A 24,450-nucleotide genomic window follows, 5' to 3' on the forward strand; every position below is an offset into this window, starting at 1 on the left:
TACATTTTGAGTACTATTGTCGCTGTTAATCATGACACGGTTCATCAGTATCTCGAGGGGCATAATGGCACGGGCTAAACATTGCCTATTACTATTTTAACACTGCCATGAGAATCTGTAATATAGCAAATATAGTATAGCAATTTAAAAAATACCCCAAGAGGCACCAGAAGCTCTCGGTATTACATGTCTACTGGCCCCACTCCTCAGACACTTCACTCCCAGCACCCCTCTTTGCCCAAAATCTACTGGTGTCACAGGCCACACAGTGTCACCGTAAGTGTCACTGCCCATCAGTGGATTGGCCTAGAGCTGCCTCGTTGAATTTTTGGAATATAGGCATTTTTAAAACATCACTGCCCCACTGTATAAATGAACAGGGTCCAAAGTGATTGTTGCAGGGTGCACAGTGTCACTGGGGGTGCATTTAAAGCTTATGGGGACAAGAACCCAATATGGGGAGGAAAAAGGGACTGGGATAAAGTCTATGTGGCAGGAGCGGCCAGTGCAGGTAAGAGCGGTGGGCCGTGTTGGGGGGGATTCGACAGACGACCAGGAGGGAAAATTAAATAAATAATACATTTTCATTCACGTCATCTGTTGAAGCCCCCCCCTCCAACCCGGCCCCACTGCCCCACCACTCTTACCTGCACGGGCCTGTTGCATGTTTGTAGGCTTCAGAAAGCCTGTTGTAAGCCTCTCTTGTACAGTGACAGCATCTCTTGGTTTCTACCTATGCTAAGCCAGAGTTCTCTACTGTGGCAGACCTAACCTCACACGCTAGACCTTGTTAAGCAATAGATGTGCATGTTGGTCTGTGTCTTGGGACAAATGCTCAGATCCTGCAGCTCCCTCAACTGTTGCTTGGTAGATTGTCTACACTGCTCATTCTATCGTCTGCATTACACTGGTTGCATTAGGCAGGCAGTGAGGTGGCTATATGGCAGAGCCTCCTCAATACTGCAAGGGTAAAAGAGTTCATGATATTCCAGTTGTGTTTTCTCCATCGGCATGCTGGGTAAGAGGATGTTTTGGCTATATGTTGCTTAGTATTTTGGTCACCTAGGGCCTCATTTATGAGGTGTTCGCGCAGGGCACTGCAGTATGGGATGTGCTGCCCTGCGTCAAAAGAAAAGGGTAGGAATGCACTGTATCTATGAGATACGGCTCATTCCTGTCTTTTTCTCCAGTGCTGGTGCACAATGGGCTGCCATGCACCAATGGAGGCACCCTTGCGCCACAGTGCAAGGGTGCTGCGTTGTGGTGGTGATTGATTTTGTGCAGGAAGGGATACCAAAAACCATCACAAGAGGTGTTTGCACACAAAGAAAGAGGAAAACAACGAGGAGAAATAAGGATATTTTTCCTTGTTGCGCCTCCCTGAAACCACCCCTGGGGTGGCATTAGAATCTGACGCATATCCAGGTTTACGATTCCTCATAAATCTGGGAATGCTTCAGATTCCATGGGTGTTGCATAGGAACACCCACAGCAACACCCCTGGAACTCCCCTTTCAAGCGTGAATGGGGCACATATTTACAAGGCCATGAAAAGCCACGTAAAAAGGCCCTGTAAATATGCTGCGGCACCTTGCGCCACCGGAGCATAAAAAAAGTGACGCTCCGGTGGCGCAAAGGTGCCGCCAGGGGCCTCATAAATGAGACCTTTAGCTTCTATGATTTCCAGAGGCTCTGTGATATCACTTCCTGTGGTGACATGGTTCAGGGTCAAAGGTCATGCTATGTCACTTCCGCCATTTTGGTGAGTTAACTTTGAACACTCTGCACTAGAATGCCACCGGTTTCTCGAATTGGATATCAGAAATCACTTCCTATGCATTTAGTTACGAACACCAAATAGTGCACAATAAAGCAGTTGTATTCAACATGCATTAGTTAATAAGCCACGTGTTTTAGAAATGAATCTAGATGAAAGCCCGAGAAATATTCAGTTCAAGTTATGCTGCAAAAGTAACAATCAGTGTTTTTCCTCTGTAACAACAAATATGTGTGTATCCGTCAGAATATGTTGTTCACAATAGAAATTCTAAATCCGCACAGAAAAATACTTGTACTGTAGAAGAAATAGGGACCAATGTGACATATTTTTCTACAGTGAAAAATGTGATCATTAATCATATGTCATCAGAAATCAAAACCATGAACGTTTTTTAATGTATTTTTTATTTCAGCCATAACCAACATAAATCATCTATAAATAACGCAGACAGTCACAAAGGCGTTCTCAGGGTATTCTCCCTACAGCAGTAATCCAAACGTCAACATACACAGATAAAAAAGCATTAACAAGTAGTTCTCCAATAGCTCCGCGGTATAAGGGGGGAACACGATGCCCATTTGCTTTAATGATGGCCAAGCTTCACTGAGCCGTAAGCCCTTCCAAGGCAGATAATAATGACAGCCAATTCCTCGGCATAGACAGACTGTGCCTACCTATAACGCTTGAAGCGAAAAGACCAAATGATGGTCAGAAAGCTGGGTTTAATCAATCGTTTCTTTGCTCACCACGCCACCCCAGTTTGGACCCATCCAGCTCCTCATGAGAACAGTCCAGTCCAAACTGCCAAGCCTAAACCGGTCCCAGGATGCTTGTTGCCGGTCCAGGGAGGAACTGGCTTTGCAGTCGGGGCTGATGCGGCACAGGGTCAAGACTGATTTGCATAGGGCTGGGTCCAAAGTGGGGTGACTTGGTGAGCAAAAGAACGATTGATTAAACCCAGATCTTGGTTACTGGGGGTGAATGTTTGCATTGTTCAGCATTCCGTCCATCATTTGTTCTTTTTGCTTTTTTCGCCCTAAGTAGAAAGGGTATGCCCTTCCCGCTCTCATTGCGCCACTGATTTCAAGCTAGCCTAGCTGATGAGGGGTGATACCCCGAAACTGGTCCAGAATGCTTGTTTCCGGTCCAGGGTATACATGACTTGGCAGTTCAGGCTGGGCTGTTCTCATGAGGAGCAGGATCAAGAATGATTTGCTATGGCTGTGTCCAAACTGGGGTGGTGAGGTGAGCAAAAGAACAGTGGATTAAACCCAGATCTCTGTGACTGGGGGTGAATGTTTGCATTGTTCAGCATTCTTTTTGCTTATTTTTTTACCTAAAGTGCTTAGACACCCACACTACAACTTATATAAACAAAAGGCAATGAAGCAATATGGTTATGCCTTTCTATTGTGCAACGTGCCCATTCCAAGGTAGTACTCATAGGATTGTTGGGGGGGAGGGTGAGACAATCTGTGGAAACCTGGCTCTGTATATGATATTATCACAAGGTGCTAATACCATGCACAGAACCCAGGCGTTCCCCAAAAGTGTACAGAGTTTAATGTAAAACCCAAAGTGCTCTATTAGTGGTAGTGTGGGTGAGCAGCCGAAGGCCTAACTCAGAGGAGTGTAAGACATTTATTGCATAACAGTGAATGAAGAGGCATTTCTAAAGCGCATGGCTACCCGGGGGCATCCCAGCGCTAATAACGGTGCAGCTTCAACTACGGGCAGTGATTAGGGAAACAGATACATTTTTATCTGCTTTCAAAAGGTCAGGTAGTTTGGCTCCAGGCGGATACCAAGAGGCAAAAGATTCCACAATTTGGCAGCATTGTACGAGAAGCGACGTCCTCCGCTTTGTGTTTTTCTTATTTTTGGAACTACCGCCAATTGTTTATTATCATACCTTAAAGTCCTATTGGAACAATAAGGTTGAATAATGGATCTGATAGAGGGAGGGCCTCAGCCTGAGAGTGCTTTGTGTGTAATACACAAAGCCTTAAACTGGACTCTCTCTTGAATGGGCAGCCAGTGGAGTGATGCAAGCTCCGGCTTGGCTGAGAGGGGCTTAGTTGTATTCATAAGCAGACGTGCAGCACAATTTTGCAGTATCTGCAGTTTTTTGATGGTGGTGCCCCTTCAGTGATCAATATTGGACACACGACTCAAGAAGGAGATCCAGATCAATGTTATAAAATTATACTTTGTTTGCACTTTATTTTAAGACCCAAGTCTTCGTAATTAGGTAAGTACATTTGAATAAAAATCACTTTTTACTTTTTAAAATCGAAACTTAGAAACTTTTTCACACTGTCTAATTTTATCCTATGGGGAAAACAATATTGCGGTTAAACAGGTAAGTATTTAACTTACAGCAAAGGCCAGGGGTCAGGTAAGTACCAAGACAACTCCACCAGTGGCACAGGGGCGGCCAGATGCAGCAGTCAAAATCGGACTTCGACCCAATGCTTTCCAATCGAGACTGGGGGTTCCTTTAGCCACACTGCTTGCAGGTAAGTAAATCGGCTGCAGGGGCCAAGCTTTCAGGGTTAGGTTAAGCACAGGGGGGCCACAAAGTAGCACCAAAAACACACCACCAGTGGCACAGGGGCAGCCGGGTGCAATTTCGACTTCGGGCGCCCAATGCTTTTCAGTGAGATTTTTCTGACGACAAAGAGGCTGCAGGAGTGGCATCGGCAGTTGCAAGAGGAAGACCAATGACAGCAGAGCTAAGTTGGGATGTAGGGGGTCATAGGGGCACCATCGGGTCAGCTCAGCAAGGCCCAGGGGCTTCGGGACCAGAGGTTCCATTCGATGTTGGAGTCTTCTTACCGGAGCCGGTCCCAGGCAGGGGGAGCCTCTGGATTCACACTGAATGCAGCGGCGTCTCCTCCGCTAGGGTGGAGGATAGTCGACCCACTGTTCTCGGAGCAGTGTAAAAGCAAAAATAACATCATAATAACAGAAGTTATTTCTGTTATCATTTTATTTTTAACATCAACTAGGTTGGGTGGGGTGGGGCTGGGCTGGGCTCCCATGAGGTCCGGGAGAAGGAGTGGTTGCTGCACTCCAGAGTGGTCATGACTGCTTGGCCGGCCCTCTCGGGCCGACCAAGCAGTCATGCGCACTTTGCATTTTCCCCACCAGGCTGCATTACACAATTTGGTGGGGATCATGTCCTGCCTCCCATCCCCCGTCTGAGCACTCAGACCAATCACAACGCTGCATTGCAGCGTTGCAAATGGCTTAGGGGAGGGAGCCTGTGTGCTTCCTGATTCCGGCTGCAGAGAGACGACGAGGGACGATGGAGGAGAGACACTGAGGACTCGAGACGCAGCGAGGAGGTAAGTGTTTTTTTTCATCTTGTACCCCCCACACGACCCCACCACCCCTCCACTCTTGTTCCATGCCAGCCGCTACTGAATAAAGGCACCATCGTCGAAGCAGGAGAGGTCAGCCAATGTTGGACAGGAGGTCAGGATCGTCGGGTTGACTTCACTTCACAGGTGAGCCGCTCAGATTCGGTCCAAGGGTGTCAGAAGCAGAGTGGGTAAAAGATGCGGGTCCGCCTGGATCCAGAGTCTTAGGTGTAGGTTTCTTCTGGACAGGTCCGCTCTCTAATATCTACTATATTAAGGAGGCGCTTTAGGGTAGTAACAGGTAGGGCCAATGGGCACCTTACCTGGGGTGAATACACCCTCTATTATGCCACCCTCCTCTGGGAGGGGGCATAAAGCTAGCCCTGATTGGAGGGGTCCTCTCATCTTGAAGATGGCGGGGACTGAAGGTTGTGCTTGACTTCGCTTCCCCCACCTTAGGTGGGTTTAGCAGAGGTGGGCACACCTCGTATGTTTTTGTTTTTTTTCCTGCCGGTTTTCCCGGCCAAGGTGGGTGTGTAAGGGCTGTCATCTGCTGCTAGCAGCAGAGACTGCGGGTCACATTTCAAAAGTGGCAGGCCTTTGAAGATTCCCTCTTCAAGAACTGGCCCATCCTGGAGGAGGAGGCCAAACACCTCTGCCCAGGATGTGCATTGTATCCAGTCCCAGAGAGCCAGGGGTTCAGAAACATGTCTGTTAGTGGCTGGCTGCCTACAGCCAGTCAGAGACCACACCAGGGTTGACAGGGATTCAGGAGTCACATCTGAGGTGCCCTCTGGGTACATGGTACAATAAGTCCCACACTGTCATCAGTGTGGATTTATTGAAAGGAGTAGTTTTGTACCAAACAATCCTGTATTCACTGAACCCATGATGGTGCTGTGGAACTCGAGTTGTTGAGTTCCCAGCCCATGTACTCTCTATGGCTTCACTGGCGTTTACAATATTAGGAAATGGGGCTATCTGCTCAGGCAGCTATGCTCTCACCTGTTTGATAGTGCATCCTGTCTTAAGGCTGTGAAGCCTGCTAGAGGGGTGACATACCTATGCTGTCAGGCAGTGCTAGCTGGCACGGCACCCAGACAGGGTAGTTTTCTCCCTCACAGGGGCATGCAGGCTGTAAGGGTAGTGGCATTGTCCCAGTGAGGGGGTCCCAAGGGACACTCTTCAGCTCCCAGGCCCTAGGTATCCAGGGTACCATTTACTAGGGACTTACAAGGGGGCAGAAGTACCAATTGGAGTTTGTTTTAGGGAAGAAGCACTGGCACAGGGGATCTGGTTGGCAGGGACCCTGTGCACAACATTTGAAACCACATCAAAGCCAGGCAAAAAGCGGGAAGCTAACCATGCAAATGAGGCACTTTCTTACACCATCAAGATCCGGATCTATACTGATAGTATAGTCTCTCCAAGGGTAATGTCCTCATTTGTTTTGGGACAAATGTTACTATGTTGCTCTTCAGCATCTGCCCATTCAAAAAAGTCCTTGATTTATGTCTATACGTGACTTCACTCTCAATATACAGTGTATAGCAACTCTATGTTTAGTACGTAAAAAACATAGTGAATTTGCGTATCACTTTTGTTTTCTTTGTGTTTTGTCTACATAATCCGAGCTTGCAAAGATCAACACAGAGCCACATGAACAAGCCAACCACCCCTTCATCTACGTACATCACTTGTTCTCGATAATTCTGAATTACTGGGCGCATCCATAGTGTGTGTATGGAATCAGTTTCCTCTCTGCTGTATCTGGGACATGCTGAGTCCCATACAATTCCTGGTGAACACCCTGTGTACCATCCCCGCAGAGATGAGCGGCAGTTCAAATAATGAGACAAGTTTACAACAGTTATTTTATTTGTTTCTACGAAATTGTGAACTACTTTGTGTTGCAGGGAAGGGAAGTGGCTGGGCATGTGAAGTTACTGCATGGAGCAGCCATGCAAGGCACACCCAATCAGGGAAAAACTACAAATAAACTAGGTAAGATAGTTTTATTTAATGACAAACAACATTCCAAGATAGCTATTCATGTGTGAGGATGCAGGTGCATGCTTGCTCCCTCATGGACGTCATCTTGGATTTAGCATTTTTTTTGTTCTCATAATTTTGTTAAATCACAGTTTCTAGATGGTCTATGATAAAGTTTATGTGTGATGTCATGCAGAGGTCAGTGGCCTGGTAGATGTGTGCAGCTATGGGGCCTTGGCAAAACATACAAAAGTATGTATAAAGCTGTAAACAAAGGGTGAGAAAAAGAGATACATGATGAAATGGGACAAGCCAGGGGTTGGTGTTGGGAGCAGGAACAGAGGTGGCAAAAAGAGTTTTAAAAAAGTATGTAGCTGGCAGGGGTTAATCAAATGACCTAGGCGCGGGGCTTCTGAGATGGGATTAGAGTGCCAGCGAAGAGATGCACACCCATGGTTCTCTAAAAGGTAGAAAAAAATTGTTCCCTCACATCAGCAGTAGAAACAGTGGACTTTACAACTCATCTAGGCAAAAAAAGGCGGGAACTGTAATAAACGTGAAAGCTATCCATTCATGAGCAGGGCTACCCAAAGCTCACTCTATAGCCTCAATTATGAGAGGCTTGAGTATCTGGCACTAAGGAATTCAGAATTTAACAGGTGTTCTAGATAGCAATGATTACACATTTTTCTATTGCAATGGGGAATTATACGTGCAGTTTGGTTCTTCCCAACCTAAAACTAGGGGTGGGCGATATATTCCGCTCCGTTGGCGGAGTTAGCGAAGTTTTGCCCACTCCGCTTTACACTTGTAATGCAGAGTTCCGGCCAAATTCTGGCAACCGCTATGTGGCGGAGTTTTTGTCTTGCACCTGACTTGCTAATGGTAAGTTGGCGAGCGCGAGCGAGATTTAGGTCCCCTAACACATTTTTCCGTTGCTAGGAGGGTACTCAGCAAGATTTCTCCAACACGGCGGCCGCAGGAGGTCATGACCATTCACGTTCACAAAGCTGCTGCTTGGGTAGAAAATCTACTCAAGCTTCAGCAAATTCAATTTGAGAAGCTGCGCCTTTTGGCTTGCCATGTGGTGCCGTTCACACTGATATTTCAGCACGGAAAGAGCTCCCGGTGGTAAATCACAGCATGGGGAGCATGACGTGCCTATTTCCGCCCATTTGCACAATCTCACTGGGTTTTTTGAAAACCTGCAAAATTCCCCAGAGTTAAACTCTGTGTGTTCCGCCCAGGCCTAACTAAAACCTGCCTAGCCTGGTATTTACTGGTCCTTTTCACCCAATAAATAGAGGCAGATTTAACCTGTTTATATCCATGAGGGGAATCCAAAGGGTCGGAAAAATCTGACCCACTCGTATTTGTGGCACCTATGCCAAGCTCCTTTTGCAGAGGTGTCGCAATTTATACGGGCACTTGAAATTTAGCCTGGCACTTGTAATCACGTCCTACCTAATATTAAGGTATGGGATAGAGTGCCCCCTGCAGTAAGACTGCAAAAAATACGACTTGGTTCAATTGCAGTATTGTTCACCTGAAAGCTCTTTAATAACTTTACCACAACCAAACATTTTAAAAGCAAGTTGAGAGTGCAAATCACACAGCGAACAAGACCAGTTAATTGTGTGCAGATTCGCCATGTGTTTTTTGCTGTCCGTCTGAAAGTAGCACACCAGGAGGCAGCCATTTTATTTTATACATGTTTTACTATAATACGTTTTCTGAATTTGCTGAGTTTACCAAAAAATACATCAGATATAAGAAATGTAAACTCAGTTGTAAATATCATAGAAAACAAACAACTCTATCTGACAACACAGGTTTTTATCTCTCTTAAATCATAAAATAAATAAATTGGGCCAAATTCACAAAAGTAATCTGAGACAAACTCATAACTTTATGACTTTCAGTATTCACAAAGGGCATTTCGGAGTAGTAAAGTTAGGATTTTGTTCCAGTTACACTTAAGTTTTACTTAATTTAAACTTAAGACCAAAACTTAAGGTTAACTGAGACAAAATCCTAACTTTACTACTCCTAAATGCCCTTTGTGAATATCAAAAGTCGTAACGTTAGGATTTTGTCTCAGATTACTTTTATGAATGGGGCCCAAAGTGGCTGGATGACATTATCTTTGCAAGTGGCACCAAATGCTGAAGTTTGTTCTGCATGATGAACAGTGCTTACTTTTCCACCAAGTCATACACATTGTAATATTTTAAACAATATTTTCCAAAAATGTTTTTTTATTGCCACAGTATAACTTTTTCACATGCAGCTCATAAAAAGATTCCAGTTCGGCCATTTGTTACTTATTATTCAAAGCCTTGTCACTTATAATTCCTACTTGTATGTCACATTGTAAATGGAATGAATTTAGAAAAGCAATATTACATTGTTGCTTGAAACCAAGTCTTGGAATCTCAATCAAATTATATTATTTTTAACACATATTAAAGAATTATTGGCTACTTCATTTCATTTACATTTATTCCAACCTGCAAAGGGCCTAATTTACAAAGAAATGTGTGCTTGCATGTTCAACTTAAATATGCAAATGGCTGGATTCACAATAGCAAATTCACTTTTATATGATGAAATATTATGCTTAGGTAAATCCTTCTTCAAATTAGGAGTTGGAGTTCCATTACAGGTTTATCTTTGAAAGCTGAAAACTTCTCGCAATACTTTACCACCTTGGAAACAATCAGAGATTGCCTCCTGACCAAGAAAAGAGCAAATCTGGTCCGGATTGTGATGTAGGAAGGGTATTGTTGGCCTTAGTGCAAGCAAGAACAAGCATTGGCAAAGCCAATAGGTCTTGGCAAGGCTTTTCAGCAATTGTTCTCCATTAAGATGCAGCAACCAAGTGGCCACAGCTAATGCGCCATTACTCATTTGTGTAGCCATGGGCATAAAGACCAGCATTGGCACCACCCCATGAGGCTATCGCAGCTCGCATGCCCAGGCTTTGGATACCCAGAATTCAACCAGGACTTGTTGTATGTTGACGGTTGAGCCCTGTTCCTATGCCAAGCCGAACTTCCTTTAGAAAAAAGCTGAAACAAAAAAAAAAAAGATGTTGGGTGGCTACATAAACTAAAGATTGAAAATAGGCCAAGAATTTATATTCAACCCCTCACTAGATAGTACAAATATAGACTTTTTATGTTAAGACGTCCATCTCTGCACCCCTCACTTTGCTTCACCAAACCTTTCCTCCCCCCTCCTCTCTGTTCTCCAGGCACCTCCCATCTCCTGGCAAGCTGACTAACTTTTTAAAAAGAAACTCCAGCTGCAGACAGATTTTTGAGTAGGTGCGTGAGCTGCCTTTTCTTTCAAAGTGCCCTTCTGCAGGCAGCTTAGCATCAGAGTAGCTGAGTGGGACAGCAATGTATGTAGGTGAGTCATAGCTGGCAATGACGTGGGTGGTGAGGTGAGGGTGAGGGTGGGTAAGACAGGATTTCTGTGCTGGAAAATAAATACAGCAACCTGGGTGCCCTTTTTAAAATCCTTTTCTTCTGCCACACCGCAAACAAGTGATGTAACAGAGGCAGATGAGGCCGGGGGGCGCAGGTAAGCAGGCATGACACTGATTGCCACGCATGCCCCTTTGATGCTTTTCCTGGCAGGAATCACAACAGGCAGAAATGGCACTCAATCTGTGACTGCTGTTGTTTTCCAGTGTGGCTGCATGGAAAGGGCAGGCAGGCTGCAAGTGGCCCGTGGGCCGTACTTTGAGTGCCAGCATTTTAGAACAAGCCACAAAGCAGGAGGGGGTTGGGGCATGGAACAGGCACACTGTGAAAATAGCATCTGACATTTGATCTCAGTCTTTGAATTCTCAGCCAATGTGACAAGATAAGAATATGATTTACAGCCCTGTTTACAACTGCGCTCAGAGCAAGTGAAAATACGGGCGTTCCTGATGAGGGCTCTTAAATAAAGGAAAAAAAAAATCCTAAAATGGTCATTAAATGGGAGCAGTGGATGGATAGTAGTAATTGGTCCATGTTCTCAGGGAGTGCTAAACACAGGAAGAGGCATGACTCATGCATGCCATACACAAATGTGGAGAAAGAATAGAAGAGCAACGATGGAACCAGCAAATGGGAAGCCTATGGGCGGGCTGAAGTCCACAAAGTATATACAACATGTCTCTTTTGAGACAGAGCATGCACTGTCTAGAACTGTGACCTAAAACTGGACTCTGTAATTGCTATATGAGCAGTAATGTGCAGTAATAATAAAGGGTCTCAGGTTTCCAGGCCCTGTTGTCACTGCACAATTGATAGGTACACCCCTGAATTGCACTGATACAAGTGTATTCTTTCTCAAACACTGTAGTACACTGTTTACACTTATGTTTACAAAGCTACCTGCATATACATATACTTAGGAATTCACAAAAACGTTCTAGGAATCCACCTGGAAACCTGTAACTGTCGCAGAAAAACACCTGCAAAAGCAGAATGTTCATAAATCAGTACACTATGGCCCTCATTACGAGAAGTCCAGTGATGGATGCGAGAATTATCGCACCTCATAAAATCCGTCACTTCTGTGTCAGAATTTGTTGGTGTGATAAATGCGACACAATTATGAACTTTTGGGGAATAACATGGATTTTGGTGCTTACCACACTAAAATTGGCATTTTTGGTATATACAGGGCATTTTTCTTCTAATAAAAATTGATGATCTGATGATATTTTATCACACAAATTATAATTGCTATATGTGTTGTATCATCAGTTACCATGCATATCCTAATTAGCTGGGCAACTTATCATGAAAATCTATGTGTTCAGATGTATGGTAATGTTTTTGAATCAGGCTCAAGTGTACTGGTTGCCATTGACAGGCTGGTGCTAAAATGATAGATTCTGGGCATCGGTATAGGTAGGAGTGTTCACATGTACATTAAGAGTGCAGCATGCACCTTACTGCATGCATGATGCATAATGCTTATTCAACTTTGCATTTCTAATGAATACATAGTTATGAAGAACAGTAATCTATACTTGCCAAACTTGTTTTCATTTCTTAATGTTTACCGATTTGCATGTTAGTTTATGTGTACAAAACACTTTAGGCTCTGATGTACAAAGACATTATGCAGTTACAAAGGCTGTGATTCACAAAATCGCAGTGGTTGCGACTGCAAAATGGCTTTACGTTATGTGCTAAACCTATTTTGTGATTCAGTAAAAGAAACCCATTACAAATCACTATTTGACAGGAGCACATTTTGGGCAGTGTACCCAATATGCAATGTATTAAGCAATGTGTCAATGCTTAGCAACTGAAATCTGGTTACAAACATTGAAATTTGAAACACTGAAATCCTGCAAATCATTTTATCGAAATTTTATTTTATTGAAATTTTATCGACACCTTAAAGGAGGTGGTAACACATTCACAAATGGCAAGAGCTCCCCCTAGGACCCCTTTCCATTTGTGCATCCAAACAAAAGTTTGTTGGGGACTGAGCAGTGGACCATGGGACCACTGCTAACTCTCAAACAAACAAACAAAAAAGTTTCTTTTTAAATGCAACTCTGTTTCCACATTCCATTTGAATAAAAGCTACTTAATTTAGAATTTAGTGGTCTGCTAACTTCAGTAGGCCACCATCACTGTGTTTGGCATCCAGTCCTAGTGAGTCACAATTTGCGACCTACCTCTTGAATATTGATAAGATATATTAGACTGTGTCAAACCATGATTCTGAAATTTGTAAACCAACCTTTTAATACATAGGTCGATATGCAAAATTCCTTTCCATTCGCAAAACGTCAGTGCTCACTTTGAAAACACTTTTTGCTAATAGAAATTTCATACATCAGGCCCTAAATTAGATCACAAAAGGAATGCAAACAGACTTAAGTTGAGATGTACAAATACCTTAATTCAAAATACTGTTCACAAATTGCGACCTGTAGTTTTGCGACCAAAAATATTTTTAATAACTGACCTATGTACTAATAGGTCAGTTCTTAAAATCTGATTATTAGTGGGTCACATTCCAACCTTCCTCATGAACAATTATCAGCTAGGTCGCAAATTTCAACTCACAGTGAGTGGAGGCTGTCACATGGATGGTAGCCTGCTGGACCCATTACATCACAATGTCTGTGTTTGCTTTTAAATAAAGAAAAAAAATATTGAAAATTTGTTTAAGAGTTGGGAGTATTTCCCTGGACCACTGCCTACTCTTCAACAAACTTTTATTTACATTAACAAAGGGGAAGAGGGCCCAAGGGGAAGGCGCAACACTGCCTTTGAGGTCTTGGTAGCAGTAAAAGTTTTGGAACTAGATTTCAGTCACAATATATATTGCAACATAGAATACTTATTCCATATTTGGAAGGGAAGCCAACAACACATCCCTTTGAGGTATCAGATCGGTATCTGTTTGCAATCCTATTTAGGAGCCAGACAAACTTTTCTTACTCTTAAATGGGACTAGTAAATCTGAAAAACATTTTTACGGTAGCAAATGCTTATCCGAAGTGTTTGCAACCATAATAATACCTAGTACATGTGGCCCTAACTTATATCATCAAGAAACCTAGACATGTTTTATGCATCTGATATAGAACACGTATAATAGGGTACAGTCACTGCTCATACGAGAATTGCCAATGATTAAAAGCAAATCAGATGTAAAGAAGTCACTCTGACTAATGCATATCTGAGCACATTATTATCTCAGCCATTCTGCGTCAAATAATGAATGCCTCATTACCTTTTTTTACAGGTCTTCAGGGAATAAGTTGCAGTCTGAACTAACTAGTTGCAAGAGTGCCTTTGAAACTGAACCAGCCCCAGAGTTAGAATTAGTGCCTGCATCTAAGGTAAATAAAAGCACTGTTTTGGAATGTAATATTCAAGTGAGAAGATAATTGTACTCCAAATAAACCAAAAATATTTCAAAATGATCCTGAGTCATCTATTCGCTACTGTATGTTCTTTGGTTTTCTTATATTTGACATGACAAGGGTGTTTTTACAATATTAGAGTGTAATTTAGGAACCTTAGCAACGTTGATGTTTTGCCCCAATTAATGGTTGATAACTACAACAGTTAGTTAATTTTGGATTTTTGTTAAGACTAATCAATTGAAAAGATCCACCAGTTACTCAATAAAGTTCTTTCAAACAATGTATCATTCAGATTGGAACATGATGCTTATTGCACCTGTCTAAAATTGAAGAAGCCTCCATAGTCGGTCTTTTTGTAGATTGAGAAGAATTCAATAAGACACTGTTTTCAACCTGCTTTCAGGTTGCTTCCCATTCCCAATCCTGATGAAGCCTCTGATGAACACCATACACAATTAGGGTTGAAACGTTGATGGCATAATTATACAGCCTGTACCCAGCTAACCAATCCCACGCATCAGGACAAATAAAGAATATCCCATTACCTCTTATTAATAGTTATCTGAGGCACATTGGACAGTCCCAACGTAGCTTGTACTAAGACTGATTCTATGACATCTATATATTGCATATATTTCTTCTCTTGCACCATTACACTCAAATCACTGCACAAGCACTGTTGCACTTTCTTCACGTATGAAGCAACCCCATTTTTAAGGTTCATCATGTTCCAATCTGGATCATAAATAATGCAAATATACTTTATGATGAAAACGGACCCATGTGTACGTCTGTTATTTCCTTTTGTATGTTTCACATAGCTATGTACCATGTAGCATTTAATGCAGCATCCAGATAGTTTTTGAGCTCTTCAATTACTTGTTTTTAACAAAATTCCGACAGAACCAATTATTGCAGTTATTAACACATACTCAGGTTCTGAGGAACACTGGGGCACCCCATTGTATTTTGATGTCCTATTAATGGTTGAGGACAATTGTGTTGGCACTGTGATTTAAAGTTGCACAACAGGCTCATACAAGTTGAAGGCTGGATATATAACTGACCAGGCAGAACAATAAGTAGATCAAAAACAGGCATAATAAGAGCATAACAATCAACTGCACCTGTGACAGGCTTGTAGAAATTAGTACGAGGCCTGGTGCCAAAACTTAATAAGGGAACTGGCTGGATGCTTCTTCCATTTTAACCAGGTGCAATACGCAGCACCTGAGTGTTACTAAGAATTAAAAACATGTAGCTCAGAGAGAGAGTCACCATAGCATCCAACTGGCACCATCTAGTGTCCTGGCCACATAATCTGCTTCATTATTCATGAACCAGATTAGAATTGAAAATCTATACATTAAATGTTGCTGAAGGAGGGCAGGGTCTGGGAAAATGCAGGTTTGGGGAATAATGGTCTGTGGCTTAATGCCCCAACCTCTTATGGACCCCCAAATCCTGTCCCACCCTCACCCCATGATAGGCCCTGACATGTGATTCCTTAATACTAGTGAAAAGTAGCATATCCACAATCCACATGGTAAATTCCCTGTGAGGATTGTATACACCTGATATAGCACTCAGGGCTATAAGTGGCCCTATAACGCTGACAAGAACTCTTCCAACATTTGTGATGCATCTTCTAGTCCAATGACTAGGAAGGAACATAGCATGTTAAATAATAAAATACACATTTTGCATTAGACAGCACATTTAAATTGATTAGAGACAAAATGCAATTTTCACTGTCAGTATCCCATTCTGGGACCTGCATGAGCAAGTCTGGTAAATGCAAATAAAAAAATGTGAGCTGGCACATTCTGCCTCCTGTGAATAAACTCTGGGGAGTTCTTAGCAATAGCATTTGTATGATTTTAGCTCCTAAAAGAAATTTGAATTAGCCATGAACTGCAGCACAGATACATTTGGCTAAAGTGGATCATATTTGAAGGGGAACTCTCAAAGCAAGCCTTTTGTTCATAAAACTGGTGATTTGATGATCGCATAGAGGAGAGAGCTGTCAATGAATGAGCAGCATGACCACTACAGGCAGAAAGGAGGAAGGCCAAATTGTTTAAATAGGCTGTAAAAATTAAGGTGCAGAACAGATTATACATCTCTCCTTTCCCTACCATTTTTTCTTTGTACCTGAAGCTCTCATATTTTCTTTTTGACTTATTTTGAAGGGTTCTAATCCCAAAGGGCCACTGAATAACTAACCTGGTACATCAATGGGATACACTTAGTGTACCCTAAGCAATGGGAGACCATACATTGGCCTCCTCTTCTGGTAGATTTGCAGGAGTTCCATGCGCGAGCATCATGCCCCGGTCCTTGATGGTCGCATCATTACTTTTCGAGGTGTGGTAAGCTTCACCTATGGCTGAGGCTACTGTTGTTCTTGCACATAATCAATCCAGTAACCCCAAGCCTTTCAAAATCCTCATTCAGCAGCGGCAGAGTAAGCCCTGAAAAGAGGGGTACCTGGGGCAAGCAGCAATAATGACTGAGAACATCTAAGAAGTGTGGATGTAAGATTGACTATAATCACCTTGTATGTACAGGTCTTCAGGGTGACCCTGAGCACCATTTTTCATATAAAAGTTGACAGTAAGGTCTCTGCTGCCCATTGAGAAATGGCAAGGACAGACCTATCTCTCACTTCTTCCTCATCTCTCCTCTCTGCTTCCTATGTGTCCAGGATCTTTCTGAAGGCACAAGGTTTCATGCCCCAGCAGAGAGCTGGAGAGATGGAGAGGTAGGATCTTTTATTCCACTTTTTGAATATTTGTTCCTCTAGACAGTGGCTATTTTGACTTTGAGTGGGGGAGGATGCCTACTTTTCAGTCTCCAGCCACACATGCTGCCTTCAAGCTGAAATGTGTTTTATGTTTAAATTTTTACATTTAGGGCTTTATTATGTACAATAACGTTTGGCACAGCTGAGAAAAGGTCAAATCTAAGGTCGGAATTTTGAGGAAATAGTAAATTGTTTTTGTAGTTAACTTGTTGGATTTTACATTATGGGAAGGTGGAAGCGCACAAGTCTAAACAGCTGCATATAGTTCAAATCTGAATTGCAAGCTTGCAGCAGATATACTCCCTTTAAAAATAAAAAATGTGTCCTCATATCTCCAAAGCTACTGCAAATTCAGGCTATACTATATTTGGGGACCGGCCGTCATCCTCCTGCACTTTGCGTTGGCCCCAGCATCCTTGTATTGGCCAAAACCCATACCCATTTTAGTGCTTGGGTGTAATCTTAGGAGCACTCAGCATCCTGTAACCGATATGGCTCTCCACTTTATATAGTCGGCCCATACTGTATTCACCCTATCTAAAGTGAGTCCTTGTCCAGCCTGCATGTCCGGCATAATGCTTTTAACCAACTGTCCGGTGAGGGAGGAGATGGATCCAGCTAATGTATACAAATCTCCCTTCCAGTTAACAGTACTAAATAGCTGCTGAAGTCTACTGAGAAGACTTTATGTTGTAATATTAACCCCTAACAGAACCAACATAGAGGTTATCATGATTTTTTCCCCCAACATTTCTGAAATGGTGTTGCTCACAATCTCCCAAAATCTTCAGATCCTTGGGCAAGTCACAAATGCATGTTCATGGTTTGCTTCAAGGCAGCCACGTCTTCTACACTTGGAGGTCGGGTCCTTTACGGATCTAGCGACCCTTTGATGTGTCCAACATAGTCTGTTGAGGATGGAAAAGTGATTCATTTTTAAGTTGGCAGGTTTGACCATAGAGTGTAGACATTTTAACGATGTATGCCACAAATACAGCAGTCCAGATCTTGGAAAAATTTCTCCCATTTCATCTGTGGTGCCCCCAAGCTCCTATCTTCGGCATCTAAAACGTTCAGTACCATCTAGCCACTTCTTTGCTTTTAGGCCTCACATCCTGCATATTGATTCATCTTCCCAAGAATTATTCAACTCTATATTAACGCTTGCATACCAGGAAGACTGCTGAATATATTTGAATCTTGATTGGGCACCCCCTGTTCTAACCTTAAGTATATCCCAAGGTATTAGCCATTGTGCTGTAAGTATCTCATCCCCAACTATCTAACCCTGCCCTCCTCAAGAGGAGACTTAATCCATCCAACAGCATTCTGGGGTACCAGGGGAGTCCCAAATTGGTAAAAAGTCTGAATAATAGCCTATACCCAAAATCAACTCTAACCCAGAGAGTGAGTGCAGCCCTTAAAACTTTTAATAAAACTTTGTTTTTTTTTTTGGTGCTAAAACTTATAAAGAAACCCAGTAGCTCCCCATTCTACAGTCATTTCTGCCAACATCTTCCCTCAAGCAGAGCTATCAGGAGTCCCCAAAAGCATTCTGCAATTTTTACATTGAAAGGCCATACAGTTCAAATTCAGATCTGAAAGTGCCAGGCCACCTTTCTATAATCTTTGCCTCAATGTCTTCCATTATAGCCTAGCCCCACCGAGCTCCAAATAAAACTTGTGATCCTCCACTGTAATTTAACTAGATCCGGTCTGGGGAACGTGAGCAAATTACAATTACAGATATATGTCAGCATAGGGAGTATTGATATCTTGATCAGGTTCACTTGCCCATATACTGTTAATGGCAAGTTCCGACATCTAGAAAGCAGCGACTCAACCTCCTTTGCTACCCTCCCTAGATTAATTGCCGGAAGAGCCTCCAGGTAATGGAAACATAGATATATTTAATCTCCGACTTAACCTCCCCATCCCAATTCATAATATTCCAACACATAATCTCTGACTTTGATGTATTCACAGAGTATCCTGATAAAGCCCCAACCTCCTTCGCCAACTTCTCTACTCTTGGATAGTCTGAGCGAGATCCGAAGTATACAATATACGGTCATCAGCATACAGCGCTATCTTTTTGGGATTAATTAACAACTCTTTGATGTTGTTCTTGGTCCTTTCTGTCCTTGCCTTCCATGCCAAAAGTGATCTTGATCGTTCCCCATATTCAAAGACGTTCTGACACCTGACCAGCCATCTTACCCTGCACTTCGTCTCAAACTTATATTTAAATTTCAGCTGCACCTCTTCAAGAAGTTTAAGTACTTGTTCTTTATCCTGAACTACTGTTGTCTGCAAATTAGTCTCCAAAACTGCAATTTCCTGCTCCAGGGAATAAACCCCATTCTTTCCATTTTATTCCTAAAATTAGCTTGACTTCTCAAGACACCCCTAATAAAAGCCTTAAATTCTTTTCAGGGCAGCTGCAATATCTGCGTCCAAAAGGAGGACGCTGTTGACCTTCCATCTTGAGTTCTGGGCCCTTCCGGGGCATTGAACAAGCATAGTTACGGTGAATGATCAGATATGTGCCAGGGGAGGTGGTTAACCTCTTTAATCTTTTCAGCTAAAACACCATCTGTAAAGATATAATCCAGACCTTGATGCATGCCCATATTATTTATATGGAATGTTTACCCCCTTGCCAAGCCCATTTGATGTCTCCATGCAGCCACCCATCCAAAGGCCTGTATCGTTCTTCTTAAACCTTGTCTTGTCTTGGGTGTGTGTGCATACACTCCCTTTTGGTAGATCTATCCAGATTAACATCCAATAGGGTATTAAAATCCCCCCAAGAGCCACTGGGAGTTTGGCCTCTATCAGATTCCACACCAAAGATGATAAAAAGAATGGATCATCCAAGTTGGGGCCATAAAAACCTACACATGTAAATTCAAATCCCTCACACCTTAAATCCGCCATTACCCATCTACCAGAGTTGTCAATTTTTTAGGTCAAAACCTCCAACTTTCCTCAGAAGGATAGCGACCTCTTTACAACAAACATCCTGATCTGAGACTACAGAGCTCTCAATTCACCTGCACTTAAAAAAAAAAATCTATTCTCAGTTGCTATCAGATGGGTTTCTTGTAAAATCGTACCATGAGCGTTACTCCCCTCAAGATACCTAAGCACCAGTCTCTGCCTCCCCCTTGTCCTGAGGCCATTGACATTCCAAGTCATAAGCAGTATCTCTTTGCAGATCTCCATGTATTCTCTAACCATCTCCGTCTCGACTTCCCTTTGCCATAGTTAATGCCGACAGATATAAATATTGGTGAGTTTGAGGACTTTCTTTCTCTTCTTATCCCGCTGGTCCCCACCCAGTGCCCCTTCCCAACCCCTGCCCTGAGAAACCCTACCATTACTGATTGGCATTGTACATGCCCTAGAGCCACCCTAGGAGGGAGAAAAGAAACTAAAAAACTAAAATGAAGAAGAAACCTTCTCTTACCACTGTTACCCCCTCCTTTGCCTCTTCCGTAACTTATACAAAACATTATTTTAAAGATTGATGGCCTGTTTGATAGAATCAATCAGTATACCCACATATTCCACAAATCAGTAATCATACATCTTCTTATTCTACATAATATGAGTTAATGGACCCAAATTGAAAACTCAATATGGGCCGGGCCACAGAAAACATGTCCCCTTGTCGTTGCTGACCTAGGTGTGTTGGATCTTCAGTGAGGAGGTGGCTACATGGCTACCATAGAACTTAACCTCCCAAATGACAGTAAACTGTAGTTGGAGCTAGTGATGAGTACGTCTGCATCGCCCTTCATGACGGGCTCAGTCGCTCCAGACATATACGATGCATGGGATAGTGCATGGCAGAGCACTGTCTCAGCCAATACAATATTGGCATCAGATGTAATTGAAAACATGGGGAAAGACAAATCAGGTAAACCCACATATGGTGAGCATAATTACACAATGCATGATTTCCCAGCATGCGACTCAACGGAAAACCCACCTCCTATTATGGAAAGGGAATAGAGCATACTGTGGAACCCCCAATAACAGATTGTGACAGCGATTGAGAGCTCCATTCGAACATAAAATAGATACAGCGTGGCTAGAAGTTAATGTACTGCAAGTGGGCCTGTGGAAATGACAGAAAGAAGTCAAACAATGGAAGTGAACGTCATCACATTGAAACTTGAAGTCCACACCCTCAAAGACAAGATGGAAAAGATATCCAGCTTAGCTATAATCCTGAACAAAAGGGTGAAAGAAGAAGAGAGATTACATCAGTACAATAGCACAATTCCTTGAGAACTAGATATTGCAGGTTCCAAGGTGGCATGGCGGGCAGCAAATGAGGGATTGGGATGCGGCCCAAGTTATTTCCAGTGGCTAAGGTTAATTTAAGCATTCCATCCATCAATTTGTTGTTTTTGCATTTGATTCCCTATTTGCGCCAGATATGTCCAGACGTAGGTCCCGGGCTCACTGTGCCACTGGAACCAAGCTATACCCGTATAAAGAACCCATAAGAGAGGCGAAACCAGTCCTGAGTTGCTTGTTTTCCGGTTCACGGAGGACCTAACCTGGCAGTTCAGGCTGGACTGTTCCCATGAGGAATAAGGTCAAGACTGATTGGCATAAGGCTTAGTCTAACTTGATGTGGCATAGTTACTGAAAAATGATGGATTGGGGTGCGACCCGAGCGATTGCCAGTGTCTGAGATTAACTCAAGCATTCCATCCATCACCTTGTTGTTTATGATGCCCTAAATGCACCAGGGATGCCCAGACGTGGATCTTGGACTCACTGTACCACTGAAACCAAACTATACCCAACTGAAGAGCCTATAACTAAGGTAAAACTGGTCCTGGGTTGCTTGTGTTACGGTTCAGGGAGGAACAGGGTCAAGACTGATTTGTGCATGACTGGATCCAAACTGAGGGTGCATGGTGGCTGAAAAATGACGAATTGGAATGCTGCCTGAGCTATTGCCAGTGGCTGAGATTAATTCAAGCTTCCATCCATCACCTTGTTGCTTTTGAGGGCCTGAGTGCTCCGGGTATACCTAGAGTTGGGTCCCAGGTTCACTGTGCCACTGGAACCAAGCTATATCTGGCTGATGAGCCTATAACAAGGGTGAAACCATTCCTGGGTTGCTTGTGTTCTGGTTCAGGGAGGACCGAGCTAGGCTGTTCACATGAGGAGCAAGGTCAAGACTTATTTCCATATCGCTGGGTACAAATTGAGGTGGCAAGGTGTGTGAACAACCATTGATTGGGATGTGGCACGAGCGATTGCCAGTTCCAGAGATTAATACAAGAATTCCACCCATCACCTTGTTGTCCTTGCAGTCTACATCCTCATAGACAAGATAGAAAAGATGTTCAGATTAGTTACAACCCTGGATAAAGTACTGGAAGAAGCGTAGAGATTATCCTAGAGAAATAATTTGAGATTGCTGGGATCCTTCTGCTCTGAAGGGGCACATTTCCTTGAGTACTGCATATTGCAGGTTTTCAACCTGCAGGGCTTTCATCCATTTTTGATATTGAAAGTAAACAGAGGGCCTTGGCTCTTTGATCACAGTCTGGGCCTCACCACAACCACTATGAGCCAACTACAAAAACAGGACACAATATTTCAAACTGTGAGTAATGCAAATCCACCAATATATGAGAATCCCAAAATTGATCTATTTCCAGCCTGCACTAAGAGAGTGCAAACAAAGAAGAGCATATTTGTTGAAGTGAAGTAAAGTAAAGTACTGCATTACCCCCAATTTTAAGGCTGTTTGCAGACAAAAGCAGTCACTTCTTCAGTAGCCTTGTGGGAATGTGGTCCTGGCTAGAAATGTGGGACAAACTTCCACTAATGATAGACTGTCTAGGCCTAACCAATTTGGGAACGACGGGCGGCAACATCATGAGGGATCTAGATCTTCCAACAAGAATACCATATAATCATTTGAGCGGAGTACACCAAGAGTGCTGGTACAAGCAGGTGGCCTCCCCCAGCTGGAACATGTGGCATTAGAAATTAAGTAGCAGTGGGCGCTGAACTTTGACTCAGGCCTCAAGGCTAGATACCCTGGCAATTGGTACTGTCTCCCAAACAGATGATATTATAGAAGTTCATCATTAACCTAATGTAAAAGTCAGGGATAATGATACTCATCCACAGGACAGGGGGTTAAGTTTGTAATACAATAAGGGCCTAATTACAATGTTGATCGGAAAGCCTTCGACCACTGGTCGGAGGTTTTCCGACCGGCATTGTAGGATTAAACTCCGAACTTCGTATTTAAATGGCAGCTGTCAGAGTTTAAACTGGCCGGAGAATCTGACTCAGTTCCGACTGGCTCAGGGAGCCCGTTGGCCAGTCGGAAAAGGCCTCATAATCAACAGTGATTAACTTTGAGTTTTCCATTTAACTCATATGTTCTCATATATTTTATCCACTATGACAGACAAGGGAATTTTACACAGATGGAGATTAAGTACTTGGGAGCTTATTTACAAGAGGCCTGCACAGCCAGAGCGTCCCTTTTTTGGCACTCCGGTGGCGCAAGCCTCTCAATCATATCTATGAGATGCCGCAAAGCCACCCTGCGTGACTTTGGATGGCCTCATAGAGATAGAGTAAGGCAAGGTAGCGCAAAGTACTACGTTGCCTTACTCTATGTCAAGGAAGCATTCCATGTGCATTGCTGTGGACGTTCCCAGGCAACACCCATGGATTTTGACCCTGCCCTTGATTTACAAAATCGCATAAACCTAGGACAGTGCCAAAACCTACGCCTCCGTAGAGCCGGCGTTACAAGGAGCAATATTTTCATTTCTCCTTGTTTTTTCCTCTTTCTATTTGTGCTGCATTTTGCAGCACACATAGAGCGAGGAAAACACCCCCATGGGCTGCTTTTGTGCAAGAAGGTGCCCCTTCCTGCACCATAAAAATCCTGCCAATAATGCAGACACTCTTGCATGGAGGTGCACGGGTGCTTGCGTTGGCGGTAGCTACCAAATTGCGCCCTGGCACTTGCTAAAAGGACAGGAATGCACTGATCTTGTAAATGCGGTGTATTCCTGCCTTTTGAAATTGGCGTATCGCAGCAAAGTTAAATGACTTGCGGCGCTGCCCTATGCCAATTTTTTGTAAATTTGCCCCTTGGTTTGCAACTACTCAATCAGAAGTGTGCCTGATTGTGTTGATCCTCTGTGGGGATGTGCATGTGAGTCTGGGAAATATGGTTTTATGGCTACAAGTGTGTAATTGCCACTGTCCCAGTCCCATTCTTCTGCTTTCTACTGTGTTTTGTGACTTGAAAGAGAACATCTTGCAGGAAGAAAACATCACTCCACTGGTGGACTGCTGGCGTTGTAACTTTACTTCGGGAAAGTTGAGCAAAGTCAGAAAATGTCACCCAACTCTCCCGATGTAGAATTATCCAATGTGTGTAAGAATGTTTACATTCATTTACTTCTAATGGTAAAAGTGCCAAAATATAATTAGTCAAACATGCTTTGAAAGGGTTATCCCACATCTTTTTTTCAGATTTATGCTGAGGCCTAACACATTGACAAATTATGCATATGATTGTTATTGTAGTTGTGAAATAAAA

At 43.1% G+C, this 24,450-nt stretch overlaps 1 protein-coding gene across 2 annotated transcripts in view; it reads left to right on the forward strand.

The window, feature by feature from the left end:
- PEX5L (peroxisomal biogenesis factor 5 like) overlaps window positions 1-24,450 on the forward strand; it is a 690,633-nt gene that overhangs the window by 525,051 nt on the left and 141,132 nt on the right. For both annotated transcript variants that reach the window (XM_085633878.1, XM_085633879.1), the window contains one exon: window positions 13,912-14,008. In XM_085633878.1, coding sequence (XP_085490004.1) covers window positions 13,912-14,008 — 97 coding nt within the window. The remainder of the gene's footprint in view (window positions 1-13,911; window positions 14,009-24,450) is intronic.

The sequence above is a fragment of the Triturus cristatus genome, chromosome 11 (assembly GCF_964204655.1).
Source record: "Triturus cristatus chromosome 11, aTriCri1.1, whole genome shotgun sequence".
NCBI classification, from domain to species: Eukaryota; Metazoa; Chordata; class Amphibia; order Caudata; family Salamandridae; genus Triturus; species Triturus cristatus.